A 15,860-nucleotide genomic window follows, 5' to 3' on the forward strand; every position below is an offset into this window, starting at 1 on the left:
TGAATTATGTGAAGGTCTGAGGGGTCCAAAGGGACTTCAGTGGTGTAAAGGTCAAAATGTTCTCGGGGTCAAAATTGTATAAAAGGTCTAAAGGGTGAAAGGGATTTAAAGCTCTCTGAAGTGTAAAAAAACTGGTCTTAAAGCTAAAGATTGTCTAAATTATCATAAAGGTAAAAGGGGTCTTTTAGGTCTTGGGTTCGTTGGGATTTTTTGGGTCATCAGGATTTTTTGGGTATTTTGGGTCATCTGGATCTTCAGGGTCTTTTATGTCCTCTGGAGTCTTTTGAGTCTTCTGGGCCAAATGGGTTGTGGTGGAAAATTTAAAGCCTCAATCAAGTTACACCAGTCACAGTGAGAGTTGAATCATTTGTTAACATGTGCACATGGAGAGAGACAATCAATGCAAAGTTTTATCTCTCTGGCTTGATGTTTCAACCAGAGTTTCTTATCGAGGGAAGAGTAAATAGGGAGGTGGCCGGCTCATGTGCAAGCGAGTTGACCAACACCAGGTGGACACATTCTGATGACACAAACAGAACTTTTCCAAGGACGTGGCATTGCCTTCGGGAAAACAACAGATGTGTTATCCAGTCAGTTAAACAAGATTATGTTTCAGCATATTGAAACAAATTCCTTGGGTTTGTCCTCGGGAACTTTCAACCTTTATCAGGCATTTTCAGTGCTTCACAGCCCTCCATCTCCACGACTCTTCCATAATGCATGCTTCATTCCATCAAAATAATGCCATGTGTTCCAGAAACCTTGATGTTGTGCGATATCATGTGATCCCTAAAGTTTTACACCCTTGCAAAATGTTATTCAGCATATTATATGCATTCATTAATTAAAATAAAGTATTCTCATGTGTCACTGGCACTGAGGAAAGGCAGCTGTCTTCAGACAGGGTTTTATTTCATTTAACTTGCCAAACAAGTGGAATGGAAGAAAAGATTATATTTGTTATGCAGTAAAGTAGCACACCATCATCATGATCCTTCGCCCTCTTGTTCGGCCTGAAACTCAATGATCATCTCTCAGCAACACATCCCATGTTTTCATCGGACGGCCTCTCTATAAAACTACCATCACTCGGGACGGCCTCAGCAACACTATATCTATCCATTATAAAACTACCATCAGTATGCGCCAATCCATTATCAAGTATATATTTTAAAATCTGAGTTGTATATGCACACTGAGAGTTGTGTTGACAAGAACGAAATATTTTAAGATAATTTTTACACTTCCACAGGGTCGTTTGAGTCCTTCAAGGTCTTTTGTGTCTTTTGGGTCTTTGAAATCCTCCGTGTCTTCTGGGTCTTCAATCAGGGTCTTCAACGGTCAAAGGGTTCTCAGTAGTCTAAAGGATCGAAAGGTACATTCCAATCGTGCGTAATTAATGGACATGTGTGAAGTCAGGGTACAAATGACATTCAAACAGCACGTAATTAATAGGAGACATAAAATCAGACAGCTTCACGGCTGCACGATGTTTTTAGGTTTTTATGCAGTATTCATGTGGATCGGCTGGCTGTGCTCGCTTCACCAAACATCCTGACAGAGATTTATGTTAAACATTTGCTGTGTTGTCAAGATATACACCAATCATAATACAAACATTTCTTTTGTACAAATATATTTGTAATATTGGTAACATTATATTTATTTGTAATTTGAAATATAAGAAGGTCCAATTGGTCTATACCTCAAAATGGTCAAGGGTCTCAGCTGTCTCATCTTTCTGAAGGCTGCATGGGGTCAAAATGGTGGTCAGGTCGAAGGGGTTTAAAGGGACTTAAGGGGTGTAAAGGTCTTTCGGTGCTCGGGGGTCTAAAGGGTGTAAAAGGTCGAAAGGATGAAGGGATCTCATGGAGTCGAAAGTGTCGTAAAGGTGAAAGGGTTTGAAAGGGTCTTAAAACTCCTTTCGACCCGTTTTACGCCTTTTACCTTTTTTGACGGTCAAAATGGTCTTCGGGGTCTTGTGGGTTATCAGGGTATTTTGGGTCCTCGGTGACTTTTGTGTCCTCAGGGTCCTTGGGGTATTTTGGGTCTTCAAACAGTCGAAGGGGTCAGGTCAGGTCAGGTATGGGAGCATATGCCAGAACAGCGCGTCGCTGCGTCCACTTTCCGCCGGTACTCCAGGGGCCTCCGTCTGGCCATCCCCCGAGCATATGCCAGGCCCATCCCCATCTCCTTGAGATGATGGTCAACCTGCTGCAACCACGAGGCACGTGGTCGGCCCACTGGCCTCCTCCACTCACTAGACTCCCTCGCTGAGAGAATCTGTTGAGCTGGATCAGCATCAGGAAAACGAGCCACATGTCCATACAGCCACAACTGATGCTCACGGACTATGCAGGAAACAAATCTCATCCGAGTCTCTCTCAGCAACTGCTCGTTGGACACAAGATCCGACCAGCAATAGCCAAGGATTTTCCGAAGAGACCCGGTACCAAAGGAATTAAGTCTCCGTCTCAGATCCTTGGTCAGAGTCCAAGTCGCGCATCCATAGAGCAAGACTGGAAGTATCAAGGACCTGAAGACTCGGACTTTCTTCCTCCCGCACAGGTACTGGCAGCGCCACACCCCATGATCCAGTGAATCCATGACTCCCCAGGCCCGAACCAGACGTCTATTGACCTCTGACTCACAGCCAGCAGAGACATGAATATCACTGCCAAGGTAAGTGAATCTCTCCACGACCTCAACATCCTCACCACAAACAGACATAGACAGGACAGCAGCATCCAAGATGTCACCTAAAGCCTGGATTTTAGTTTTGACCCAAGAAACCCGTAATCCCAGCGGCTCCGACTCCTCATTCAGCACCTCGAGGGCCCCCAAAAGGATATCTAAAGTCTCCGCAAAGATGACTGCATCATCTGCAAAATCAAGGTCCGAGATCTTGACATTCCCAAACAATGCACAGCAGCTTGATCTCTCTGACATCCTCCCTAAAATCCAGTCCATACAAGTGCTGAAAAGTGTGGGGGCAAGTACACACCCCTGACGAACTCTAGTAACAACTGGACATAAGTCAGAGATGGTACCACCACACTTCACAGCACTCTCAGTACCAGAGTAGAGTTCAGACATCAGATCGATCAGCTTTGGTGGCACCCCCCGAAGACAAAGAATCCTCCAGAGGACATCCCGATTCACTGAATCGAACGCTTTACAGAGATCAACATAGGCTGCAAGCAGCCCCTGCCGAAACTCTCTTCTGCATTCGGTGATGACACGAAGAGCAAGGATACGGTCAATCGTTAACCTCTTTGGTGTAAAGCCTGACTGCTCTGGACGCTGGTGCTCAAGCAGATGGTGGCGAACCCTATCAATAAGTATCCGAGCAAAGACCTTGCCCGGCACTGAGAGCAGCGTCACCCCTCGGTAGTTGGTGCAGTCTTGGCGATCACCCTTCCCTTTCCAGAGAGGAACAACAAGGCCCCTCTTCCAATCAGTTGGGATGATGCCTGTGTTCCAGGCAGAGCACAAAACTGCATGCAACGACATGAGTGCAGCATTTCCACCAGCCTTGAGAAGTTCAGCATGGATGCCACAGATCCCTGGAGCTTTGCCCCGTTTCAACTGGTTCACCGCAGCCCGTGTTTCCACAAGCGAAGGTGGACCACAGTTGATTTGAGGGTCAGCAACAGGGATTGTAACACCCTTGACGTCCAACTCGACAGCTGGGGGATCAGCCCGGAACAACCGCTCAAAGTAACCGGCCCAGCGGGCCTTCACTTCAGACTCCTCTGTCAAGAGCCTACTACTCTCTGCTCGAACTGTAGTACTCCGAGGGATGGGCTTAGATTAACGCAATGCGCGAATTCACCTGTAAGCGGGACGAGAATTACCTGTCCACAGGTGATGCTCTACCCTCTCACAGATTCCTCGCACATAGGCCTCCTTGTCCACCCTCAGTGCACGTACAGTTTTACGCCTCAGCTCCCTGAACAGCTCAGCTCTGCCATTCAGCCTGGCCCTGCGACTCTGGTCAATGGTATCCAATGTCCTTTGAGAGACAAAATTCTTCTTTGCCCTGCGGTGAGTTCCAAGACATCCACCGGCAACATCAAGGAAGGTGGTCTTGAAGGCACTCCACAACTCTTCAGGACACAACAAAGCACCCAGACCCCCCAAGTGTCCACTCAGCATGTTCGCAAACTCCTCAGCTACTCTCTCATCCCTGAGCTTGCCAACATCCAGCCAAGGCTGGGATGGTACCATTCTCCAGGATTTAAGGTGCAGCTTTAGAGTTGCTACAACAAGCCTGTGGTCAGTATTGAGGAACTGAGCATTCCGGTAGACCCTGCAGTTCTGGATCATCCTCCAGCGACCGTCAATGAGGACATGGTCAATCTCCTTTGCCGCACCGCCAGCGTTGGAATACTAAGTCCAGCGATGAGCTTGTGGGCGCTGAAACCATGAACCAGCCACCCTAAGTCCATGACTTCTTGCAAAGTCACGGAACTTAGTGCTATTCTGGTTCATAGTTCCTGACCCATGGGGACCAACACACATCTCATAACCATCCCTATCAGTTCCAGTCGATGCATTGAAATCCCCCAAGACGAGAAGTGTATCTCGTCTGAGGCACCGATCAACCACAGACTCGAGCGTGGCGTAGAATGCATCCTTCACGCTGAGATCACTCGCCTCAGTCGGAGCATAAACAGAGACCAGGGAAATGACACCGAAGGAGTGACGAATCCTTCATCTCATAATATGCTCGTTGACCGGTGTTACCTCAATTATCATTGGGGTCAGCTTATTGGACACAGCTACAGCAACTCCTTGAGTATGGTAACCATCAGAGGGACCAGACCAATAGTAGGTGTAACCACCCACCATTATCTCGCCGCAATCCGGTCTCCGAACCTCAGAGAGAGCTGCAATCCCGATGTCCAAACGCTTGAGCTTAGATGATAACAGAGACAGGTGATCATCCTCTCTTAGGGATAGGACATTCCAGGCACCCACCCGAAGGGACCGCCTCAGGTTAAGCCAAGGAGACCGCCGTCTGGTGGACGACACCTCAGCACCACTCCGACACACACTCCCGCAATCTGACCCAGGGATGTTACCCCGTGGTTTCCCTCCTATCACAAAGATTGGGGGTCCCGAAGGCTTTGCCCCAATCCCGTCATCCGGTGAGCTGCCCTGTGCGAAGGGAAGCTGCACAGGAGGTACTCCCATGGAGTGGGTTTTCAGATTTTTTTGCGTTTTTGTGTTTTGCGGAATGAAGGGTTTTACGGTGGCCGGAGTGCAAATCCTGCCACCAACCTCCTAATAAAAAAGTAACCCAACTGCAGGAGGACGTCCGCAGACACAGTTGGGCACTAGATATGGATGGCCGTTGGCTCACAAGGAGCTCCTCCGCCCTTCCGCTCCGCCCTCCGAAGGGGTCTCAGCAGTCCAAAGGTACAAAACGGACATTCCAATGGTATGTAATTAATAGATTTATATGTGTGAAGTCAGGGTGCAAAAGACGTTCAAACAGTACGTAATTAATAGACATAGTCACACTGCTTCACCATGACGGATACATTCAATTGTACGTCATTAATTGGCGTACATGGAGTCTGCAACTGATGTTCAAACAGTACGTAATTAATAGACATAGTCACACTGCTTCACCATGGCGGGTACATTCAATTGTACGTCATTAATTAGCGTACATGGAGTCTGCAACTGATGTTCAAACAGTACGTAATTAATAGACATAGTCACACTGCTTCACCATGGCGGGTACATTCAATTGTACGTCATTAATTGGCGTACATGGAGTCTGCAACTGATGTTCAAACAGCACGTAATTCATCGTGTTTTCATCAAAATCATATGTCGAGTTTCAGAGAAGAATTTGCATAAAACTCTTCATGAAACAAAAACATTTCTCCAGCGATTTATTCCCACTCAAGGTTTAATTACAATTCCACAAACTTGTCGTCGTTGTTATGAAACTGCACCAGAATATGTTGTCCAAAACACAACAACCCCAACACTGTGTTGTGGGAATGATGCTTTAGGGTTAATAAAACTGCTTGGTTTGGTTCACTTATCTCCTGAACATTGTTTTAGAATAAACATCATGTTATTAATTGTGAGGTTAGATATGCATCGCTATAACATGGAGACAGATGTTTGTTTTCCCGGCCCTAATGTTGTGGAAACCCCCAATTATAACCTCATTTCAACACACATACACAAGAGCCTTGCATTCAAGACGGGGGAGAATGTGCAACAAACCTGCATTGAGAAAGCCGGCAATTAGTTTCGGTGCTTCCTCGGGTAAATTCCACGGTCCCTTCGAGCATTGTAACGTGGCAAACAGGCCCGGGAAGTTACTTGTGGCTTTGAACATACCTGGCGGTAGCGGTCATTTTGACCCATCCGCTGAATTTGAACCGGGAAGATTGAATGGGCCGTGGCTTTTACAACTGGACCATTAAATTATATTGTTGCACGGATGCGGTCAGGGATAAAGGGAAAACCACGTGGCATAGTTACTTCACTTTTAGATGTTCATCATAAGGCGTACAGTATTTGTGTACGAGGATCATAACGTATCCATGCTCCAGTTGTAATCCTTGAAGTGGATTCCCTTCGGAATCCTTTACGGAATCCTTCGGAAGCATTACTTTCTTTTTTCTTTACTTACATGTGCTTTTGACCTGATGTCTGCACCAGAGAAATCAGAAGCTGTAATGGTGACCAGAAGTGGCGAGTGGTGCTCCGAAGCTGCGAGTGGTGACCATAAGCAGTGAGGGGTGACCTGACGGTTCGAGTCCATGACCTATAAGAGTGGAGACAATTCATAAGAAGCTCCATCTGCCAGGCAGCATGATTGAATAATAAGGAAAACGAAGTGTGCCGAAGTGATGCCTCCTCAAGTAATATCTCACCATGTCCAGTTTCATGGGGGTTTTGTCCTCTTTGGTCCTCACTTCGTTATCCTCCAGTCGTGTTCTTGCATCACTTCGTGGGGTTAACAGAAAAGAAACGTCACAAAGGACAAGGTTGGAAAGTTCATGAACAATTATGAGAATACAACATGGTAGAGGTGGGATAGCTCGCTCAATTATCTGATCATCTTACAATGGATAAAAAGCTGAACATGAGGATGTGATCAAGCTTCGTTTGTTTTATTTAAAAGTGGTACCATACCAGAAGATGTTATTTCTTCCTTCTTGTCAATTCTTGTTGAGATGATTGAAGCTGAACTTCTAAATCAGAAACCATCTGCTTGGCCGCCTCAAGCTGTTGCTGCAAATATTGGTCTGAACTTGCCATACCCTGCTGGACACTGCAAGATCCAGGAAAATAACTCCAGGTTAGGGCACAACATACATCAGAAGATACACAACTGCAAGTGTACATCCAAAAGAAGAACCATTTGCACAACAAACTGTGTGGATACCACAAGAGACAAGTGTGAGAGAAGATAGTCAGGACATCATTACCCCCATCGTACCATTCTAGAGACTGAGAGAGCTGTGCACTGTGTGCGTTGCCTTTCTCCAGTTCACACTCCGTCAAACCATGCTGCTTGTGGAGGAGTTGAAGCTTTTCCTCCACGATTGTTCGAGATACTTTTTCCATCTCGAATATAGTCTCGAGGTCCCGTAGCCGCACCTGAAATCAACAAACACCATGAAAGCAATCCACACTCTCAATCTGAAAACATTCACTTCAAATTCACCTTCACTGAATAAGACATTTCTTCTTTGAAACCTTTTCACAAAAAACAACTCTTCCAAAATGTATTTTTACATTCCTTCCGCTTCCTTTTACTCCATCAGGAAAACCTAGTCATTCTTCTTCTTCATTAAAATCTCATCGTGTCCTCTTTGACAATGTTTATTTCTCAAAACCTCCCCCACTCCTGAAAGTTTCATTCATGAAGCTTCCTCTTCCACTTGCCGCCAAATTTTCCTCCATGCCTTCAACCAAAAACATTTTAACCACAACTTAACCCATGAAGTCTGTCACAGGTTATCCAGTCTGGAAATCGTGAGGTGTCAATTTTGCAGAGGTTGTGGAGGCAATAATTTCTACTTCATGTCCATTAATAGTGTCAAACCACTTCATGTCAGGCCCATCCCCCCATCTGTTTCCCCCTTGTCCCATGCCTTCTAAACTTCCACCTCGTCCTGCGCCCTCTCAATTTCCCCACCCCCCCACACACTTCTCCCCCCTCCAAGCAAGCTTTGGCCCTGCCCTTCCCAGCGTCGCCCCCTCCCCAAACCCTCCCAGTTTCAACCCTCCCACTCCCCACAACCTCCCGGCTTCCCCCTACCCCACGCCTTCTCCTTGCTCCTTCACACATCCTGAAGTCCTGTCAGCAGCTCCTCCCGCGTGCCCAACTGTGTGGATCTCAAACATGCGTGGCCTCCACCCCATCTGACAGATCTCTCAATCCAGGCCACTGCTGATAATTCGGACATCATCTGTTTAACATGATCCTTCCTCTCAAAGGACGTCCCTCACTCCTTAAATCGTCCCTCTCTGGCTATTGCCTCCTCTGGTTTGATCGACATGAACCCCATCCTGGTGGTGGAGTTGCACTGCACGTCAGGAACTTCATTTTCTCACTCTGTGTCCTGTTTTTCACTTCCCAAACCCCAGGAGTACCTCTGGCTGTGACCTCCCCTCCGTTCCCACCTCACCATGCTGCTAACAGTGACCCCTCGTTACTCATTATATACTTTTCGTTCGAAGCCCCTTCTTCTTTAAAAATGTGTAATCCCAACCGCCCCAATCTTATTCTCTGTCTCTCTGTCTCTCTGTCTCTCTGTGTCTCTGTGTCTCTGTCTCTGTGTCTCTGTGTCTCTGTGTCTCTGTGTCTCTGTGTCTCTGTGTCTCTCTGTCTCTCTGTCTCTCTGTCTCTCTGTCTCTCTGTCTCTCTGTCTCTCTGTCTCTCTGTCTCTCTGTCTCTGTCTCTCTGTCTCTGTCTCTGTCTCTCTGTCTCTGTCTCTCTGTCTCTGTCTCTCTGTCTCTGTCTCTCTGTCTCTGTCTCTCTGTCTCTCTGTCTCTCTGTCTCTCTGTCTCTCTGTCTCTCTGTCTCTCTCTCTCTCTCTTTCTCTCTCTCTTTCTCTCTCTCTTTCTCTTTCTCTCTCTCTCTCTCTCTCTCTCTCTCTCTCTCTCTCTCTCTCTCTCTCTCTCTCTCTCTCTCTCTCTCTCTCTCCATGAACCAACATTTCATCACTCATCCCAACTCTCTCTCTCTCTCTTCCTCATATGTGGTGATTGCAATTATCACCATGCTGATTGGTTGGGTATTGGTACCTCTCTTAACACCATGGCACTTCTGCAAAGGACTTCTGTGACTCCATGGGACGGACTGAATCTGTAAACTTTCCACACCCGGATTTCTCCCAATTGCAAATATTCCCTTCTGGTTTTGGTGATCACCAACTTCCCCATCAATGTATCTCACTCGTAGTCTGTTCCAATTGGTTAATCTGATCTGACCATGTGCTTGTGAAGGTCAGAATCTCTCTGGCCATTCTCGGAGAACAGTATCAGTACCAGCAAGTCTGGCAGTTCACTCAGACAAACTGCCAGGGACTGCAAGCAGCCATCACACTTCTGGACTGCTCTCCTATATCGACCACCCCTGATATTAATTCAGCCTGGGAATTCTTCCATAGAAGCCTGTTCTCTCTCATACAAAGTCATCGCATCTCATCTTCAGTTATCTTACCCATCTTTCTGCTCTTGGTACTCTGAATCATGTGGTGAGGCAGTTGCCTGAAAACAACTTGCATTCTCCTTCTGGAAGGCATATCCAATTGTCGGCAACCTCAGATCATTCCACAAGAGGTGTGTTTCTTGTATCTGCTCTGAGGAGATCCAGAAAACAACATCTGTCCATTCACAAGAATGAGCTATCAAAGTTGTCTCCCTCTTCTAAAACCTGTTGATGCCTTGTCAAATCTATCTCTGGTGTATGCTCGCCACCCGTCAACAACTTCCCTCACCTCATATGGTCTCTCTCTCTCCCCCCACCATATCGCTCCCCCCCCCTGCCACCCACCCGAAAGGACCATGCCGAAAACCCTCTCATTTACTTTCTTTCAACAATCCTCTCAAAGAGGTTCAGTCACTTCAACTCCTGGGTCTCACTCTCAGCCATGATCTCTCTTGGGCAAGCAACAATTCAAAGTTGGCCTCCTCCAAAGCCAGATATCTGAGCTTTCTCAATCATGCAAAGTCCTTCCTTGGCACACCTGAGCTCGTATCCTCCGACAAGGCTTTCATCTACAGTTTAATGTCGTGGAAATCAAGTCTTTCAATATCATCAGAATCTCTCAAAACTGTATGGGTCTTTCACTTGAAGGGTGAGTGGTGTCTCTTCTTCCAGCTAATTTCCAGTCATGCATCGTACCTTCTCCGTGCTTTGTCCACCCCCCCCGCCAGGTATCTCACTTCCACTCATTTGTTCCTCTATTTTCCCCACCTGTGGAACTAACTTCAACACTCTTCAATCTCAATCTTCCCTCCAGGTCTTCAAGACAGCTGTTCACCACCATCTCAAATCATTCCCCATCTCAAACCATGATCTTTTCCACACCCATTAAACCACCTACACCCCTCCCAAAAAGTTGCTTCTTTCTCCATCTTGTCTATCCTTTGCATTCTCCCCTACCCCTTATCGTAAAGTACATCTCTTGTTTGTCCGTTTCCATCTATTTTCTCCCTCCCCTGGCTGTTGGAATTTCCACCTTCTGCAGTTCCATTTCTAATGTTGTGTGCTGATCTGTTCTGTGTTCCAGCTCTTCCATGAGCCTCAACTGGCTTTCACCTCTGTCACATCGTCTTGTTTGAAGTTGATCATGGAATATCAACAATAAACAATTCCATTCCAGACACACCCCATAAACGAAATCTTACCATTGACGAAGGACATAACTATTGTAAACTGAAGGACATAACTATTGTGAGATGTTCTGAACCATGAACAGAACTGAGTGTTTCGACTTCATCATGGAGTGTTGCGGAAAGTGATACCCGTGTGTGTATGCATGAAGAATCATTCCAGGCCGGTTCCCAATGACAATGTTGCATTTGTTGTTGTACCAGATTGTTTTGGGAATGACCCCACTTGATGGGAAATGGAAAAACAATCACATGAATGTAAATGTATTATTTAACTCACAAATATAAAGGAAACAACACTGAAACGAGTAAATTAACTCACCCGGACCATATCGGTTTCAATGTTGGATTTCATGTGCGATAAACGCTCGGTTTCCAAGTTCATCTCCAACTCCGTTATCCGAATTCCCGCTTCCTATACAAAACAAGAACAATACAGGAGCACATTAGCCACGTAAGGATTCATCACACCCCAAACATTGATGAAAGGCTTTTCATTGTCACATGATTCTCATTCACCATCAGGGTGATGGACACAATCTTGGATACAATGAATGTAAAATGTATTTTTGTTTTTTAGGTCTAGTCTCAGAGAGGAGCTGAATAGACAATGAACAGCAGGTTAACAAAGTACCAGAGGTATGGAGGAGATGGACATACACATGGAGGAAATGGGGAAGAAAACAAACACAAGTTACAATGGCCCAGAGAGTAATACAATGGGAAACAATCAGCTTGGGTTGAAGAGATCGTGGACGTGCATGGGTGAGGCATGGGGTAGTCATGGGTAACATATTTGAAAGTAGAACAGCTCTCAGTAGAGAACATATGTCCACCAAGCTGAACAGTTTACATTTTGTATCCCACTGATAGGCCGGATCTGCTTACCTGAACCAAAATCGAATTGGCTTGTTTTCGTCACCGAACCAACTCATCCACGTTGTTTCGTCCGAATCTGTCAACTTTTTGAAATACCGTGCTCCATTTCGTTTTTGGCCCAATCTCTCAATGGTGAAGAATCACCTCAAGATTAAAAAAAATTCTGGTCTCCGGATTCGGATCTTAAGCAAAATCAAATCACTTCTTCCTCATCACACACCCGACCTGTCCACCAAGTTTTGTCCAAATCTGCACGTAACTTTTTGCGATGTCATGCTTCTTATAGTTCCGAGCCCCATCTCTCAATGGTGAAGAATCATTTTAAAATTTCAAGTCGCCGGATACAGATCTGGACCTTCACCAAAATCGAATCAATGCATCCTTGTCACATACCCAAACTGCCCACCAAATTTCATCCGAATCCGTCCACAACTTTTTGAGATATCCTGTTTACAGACAGCCAAACAGACAGAGACAGAAAGGGGTGAAAACATAACCTCCATCGACCTTTGGTGGCGGAGGTAAAAAGGAAGTCGAGAAGATAGGAAAATGGACACAGGGAAATAAGGGAACCATGCCACCTGTGTGTATGTAATAAATAGATGTTCTCTTGTGACAAACACGAAACAAAGTTGATATGTTCATGAGCACCTGAACTGCCTCTTGAAATCGTGAATTGTACAATTCACATTCTTTTGTTTTTTCTTCATTGGCAGTTTTCAGCACTTCAACCTGAAAATGAATCAAACGAGCAATATAAGGATTACAAACATCACTGTGGTGAGGAACCAACAATTTGACACATCGACGACGTAAAACACATCACGACACAAAAATATTTCCCCAGCAATCAATTCCCACTCAAGGTTTAATTTCATTCTTCAAACTAGTTGTGGATGTTGTTATTAAACTGGACAAGAATATATTGTTTAACATTCACAACAAAACACAACTCCAATGCTGGATTTTCAATCCCACGTATTTTGCGGACTCCATAAATCGTGTTTCCAAATATCGTGAGTGTTGTCATGCTGAAGTGATGCAGTGCCCCCTTTAGGTCCGAGTAAGAATGTTAAATTTTATCAGCGTTCCAGCAATAACTTTGATTCCAATCCAATGCGTTGGGACCACACTCTGTGCAGAGCGTTGGTGCTGCCCCAGCATTCTCCTGGGCGATTGGGCACAATTCTGGATGGGTCTCCACTCCGACACAGCATACCAGCAGGCTGTCACTCATTTTGCCGACCTCAGAAGGATGACAGGCATAGTCAATCCCACCTGGTGTTAATTCAACAGCAGAATGGGATCTGAACTCAGGACCCTCAGATCCCAAGAATAACTTTTCGAAAAAGACACTGAAACCTGAATCATCCATCAACAAATGCTGACGGATGAATCTGACAGCTTCACATCCTTTTGATGGCCGATTTACACATTGATCCATCTCTCTCCATGCGAAACAACAGAGATGGTTTAAAGAGGGTCCAGATTCAAACCCAGGGTCAACAGCTCAAAAGTGAGTGTGCAAACTGTGCATATCTGCAGAATCCAAGACATCTTGCCACACTGGGCTGCCTCATTAACATGATGTCTTGTTGCTGATCGATAAATCTCCCTTACGCTTCCCTTTCCAATATCATGATGCGTTCCCATCTCCCCCCTTTTACGAATATTTTACACCATGGCTGGATATAAACTTCACAAAGATGAGAGAAGAGTCTATTGTATGTCTGCACAAGCTTAGAAATGCAAGGTTGATCAATCCAGCATGATCAAACCTACTTGAAAACCTTCCAGCTCTAATAGTATTCCTCGTCTCTTTCAGGCTCAGTACCCACCTGCCTTGAAGAATCTTCGAGATAGATCCGAAGATCAGACAGGGTCTGGTCGAAGCAGTCTCGGAGTTTTGTGCTGTCTTCAAGTAAATTCTCATCTTCAACTTTGTAACCTTTTTAGAATGAAAAAGACAAAAGTTTGTTTCAAGTGATGCGGGATATTCAGATCATGGAAGGTTTGCACAATGTACCGTATCAATATTTATTTAATGAGAGACCACGGAGTGATTGTGAGATTAGGATTGGTATTTATATTTTGATGGACCTGTGTGTGATAGAAGTACACAATTGTTGGACTGGTGATCAATATTTAAGATTATACGGTTGGAACACTGATAAATCAAGTCTCCACAAGATGCTGATTTCACAAACTACATTTATCTACCATATCAGAGAAACTATTCTGGTGAGGTCTGAAAAATATAATCAGAAACACTTCCAATTATCCTCAAGAACCAAACAAAGGCTAAGAAATTTAAACATTTAAATGTCGTTCGTATCGCCTTTTAGAAGATGAGGAAGTTTTCAAGAAATTTCGATGCACGTGCGCGTTCAGGGCAGGGACATAAACCCGTGCACGAACACACACTTTGTACTGCCTTCCTGTATTTACACGAATAATAGAAATAACTTATTCTCTTTAATGCCCACAACATCTCAGAAATACCACTCTGGAGGGGATGAAAATGCACTTAAGTGACACCAGCCTGGAAAACCACTTGAAACTACTAACTGGAGAGTTCACATTACCCCTCGCAGTATTCAACACAGTGTGTATCATTTAAATAAAATAATGATTTTAAAGATCGTTAAATATTTTTTCCAGAAATTTAGCTCAATGGAAGCAGTCTTATTCGCCACCTTATTTAACATGTCAAAGAACTGCACCACTGGAGGTTCTTGGAGTGATAAGAAGGCGATTTGTCTTCCACAGGGTTTATGTATATAATTCAATTTAAATAAAATAAAGATTTAAAAAGTCGTACAACCGATGCGTGACCGTCGTTGACGCAGTGTCTTATTGCACCACCCTGTCTGACACGTCACATCAGTTCTTCGTGCCGGTGGTGTGTAACCTCCTCTATGACGTCCTTAAAAAAGTAAGTTTTCGGTTTGGAATGATTTTTAATTTTGTTTCACTGCCAGGCAGACAGATAGAGTAGAAAAACAAAATCTCACCTCTCGGCAAATGTGCAATCAGGATGAATTCAGAGCCAAAGTACTGTTCATTAAAAGGCATGTTTGTTTTATGATTCATGTTCAAAATATAACATTTAATTTAAATCAAGTTGTTCCTCAATCATAAACTGACATTTGGGGACAGACAGACGAACGAACGGACATGAACGAATTGCTTAACCCCACTTTGTGCTTCACGTACGTGGGGTAATAATTCCAAAATAATTGTGATGTTGAACATCATTCCTGCCCTTTTATGAACAGTCGAGTCATATTCAATAGAATTTGACCATAAATGAAATATTAACCTCCCAATTTGAGAGAAACAAGAAAATTTGCTTCCTGCTTTATGGACAATAACTTTCAGCACAATTCCAAAGAATCAAAAGATAATGTTACTGCCCCTTTGAGCATTACAGACTATGAACTGACCGGTATTGTTATTGTGGAGAGGAAGATGTGAAGACAGCAAGATAAACAATTCCTTCATGAACTCCTCATGTGTAGTTTCCAGACACTTCTGTTGTTCTTTAACCTGAAGCACAATATGCAACAACTGTAATCACATCCTGCATTAAAAAAAACACAACAACTAATTTTGAAGGTGAACACAGCTTCACGAATATTCCAACCATGCTCAAATCACAGGACAAGAGGTTAACAACACAAATAAACATATCCATCAGAGATGGGGAATCCCCACCATTGAAAAAGGTCATACATATTCCAGATAATGAGGGAGGTGAATTTGAAACAAGACACCATTTGTATATCGCGATAACGACGTTTTGTTCAACATGGCTGCCTGGCGGACATATTGGATGTCCGAGCGGGCCGAAACCATGTTGGAAAAGTTCCCAGGGGTGAGGAACGTAGTGACCAAAAATAATTTAAATCAGATAAGCGGTTTTCCATTTATTACAAAAAACATTTTTTTCAAGATGGCCGCCCCATTCGCCCTTGAATCCGGCCACGCCCAAAATCAATAGGGTTGTTCCTTTTCAGGTCGTACATGTATGACCCAAATTTCAAATCGATATGGCTAACAGTTTATGAGCTATCGCACTCACAGCTATAAATGTT

The 15,860-nt window shown here is 44.5% G+C and overlaps 1 protein-coding gene across 1 annotated transcript; it reads right to left on the reverse strand.

Moving 5' to 3' along the window:
• Positions 1–891: 891 nt before the first annotated feature.
• Positions 892–15,306, reverse strand: LOC147015218 (uncharacterized). The gene is made up of 9 exons (XM_085849777.1): positions 15,210–15,306; positions 13,602–13,711; positions 12,415–12,495; positions 11,207–11,299; positions 7,478–7,638; positions 7,171–7,309; positions 6,909–6,981; positions 6,665–6,799; positions 892–1,360 (listed from the first exon to the last, which is right to left on the reverse strand). Exons 1-6 carry the CDS (start codon positions 15,265–15,267, stop codon positions 7,180–7,182), a joined length of 633 nt encoding a protein of 210 aa, XP_085705903.1. The 5' UTR covers positions 15,268–15,306; the 3' UTR covers positions 892–1,360; positions 6,665–6,799; positions 6,909–6,981; positions 7,171–7,179.
• Between the last annotated feature and the right edge of the window lie 554 nt (positions 15,307–15,860).

The sequence above is a fragment of the Eptatretus burgeri genome, chromosome 12, assembly GCF_056783735.1.
Source record: "Eptatretus burgeri isolate ZD-2024b chromosome 12, Ebu_testis_v1, whole genome shotgun sequence".
Taxonomy (NCBI): Eukaryota; Metazoa; Chordata; class Myxini; order Myxiniformes; family Myxinidae; genus Eptatretus; species Eptatretus burgeri.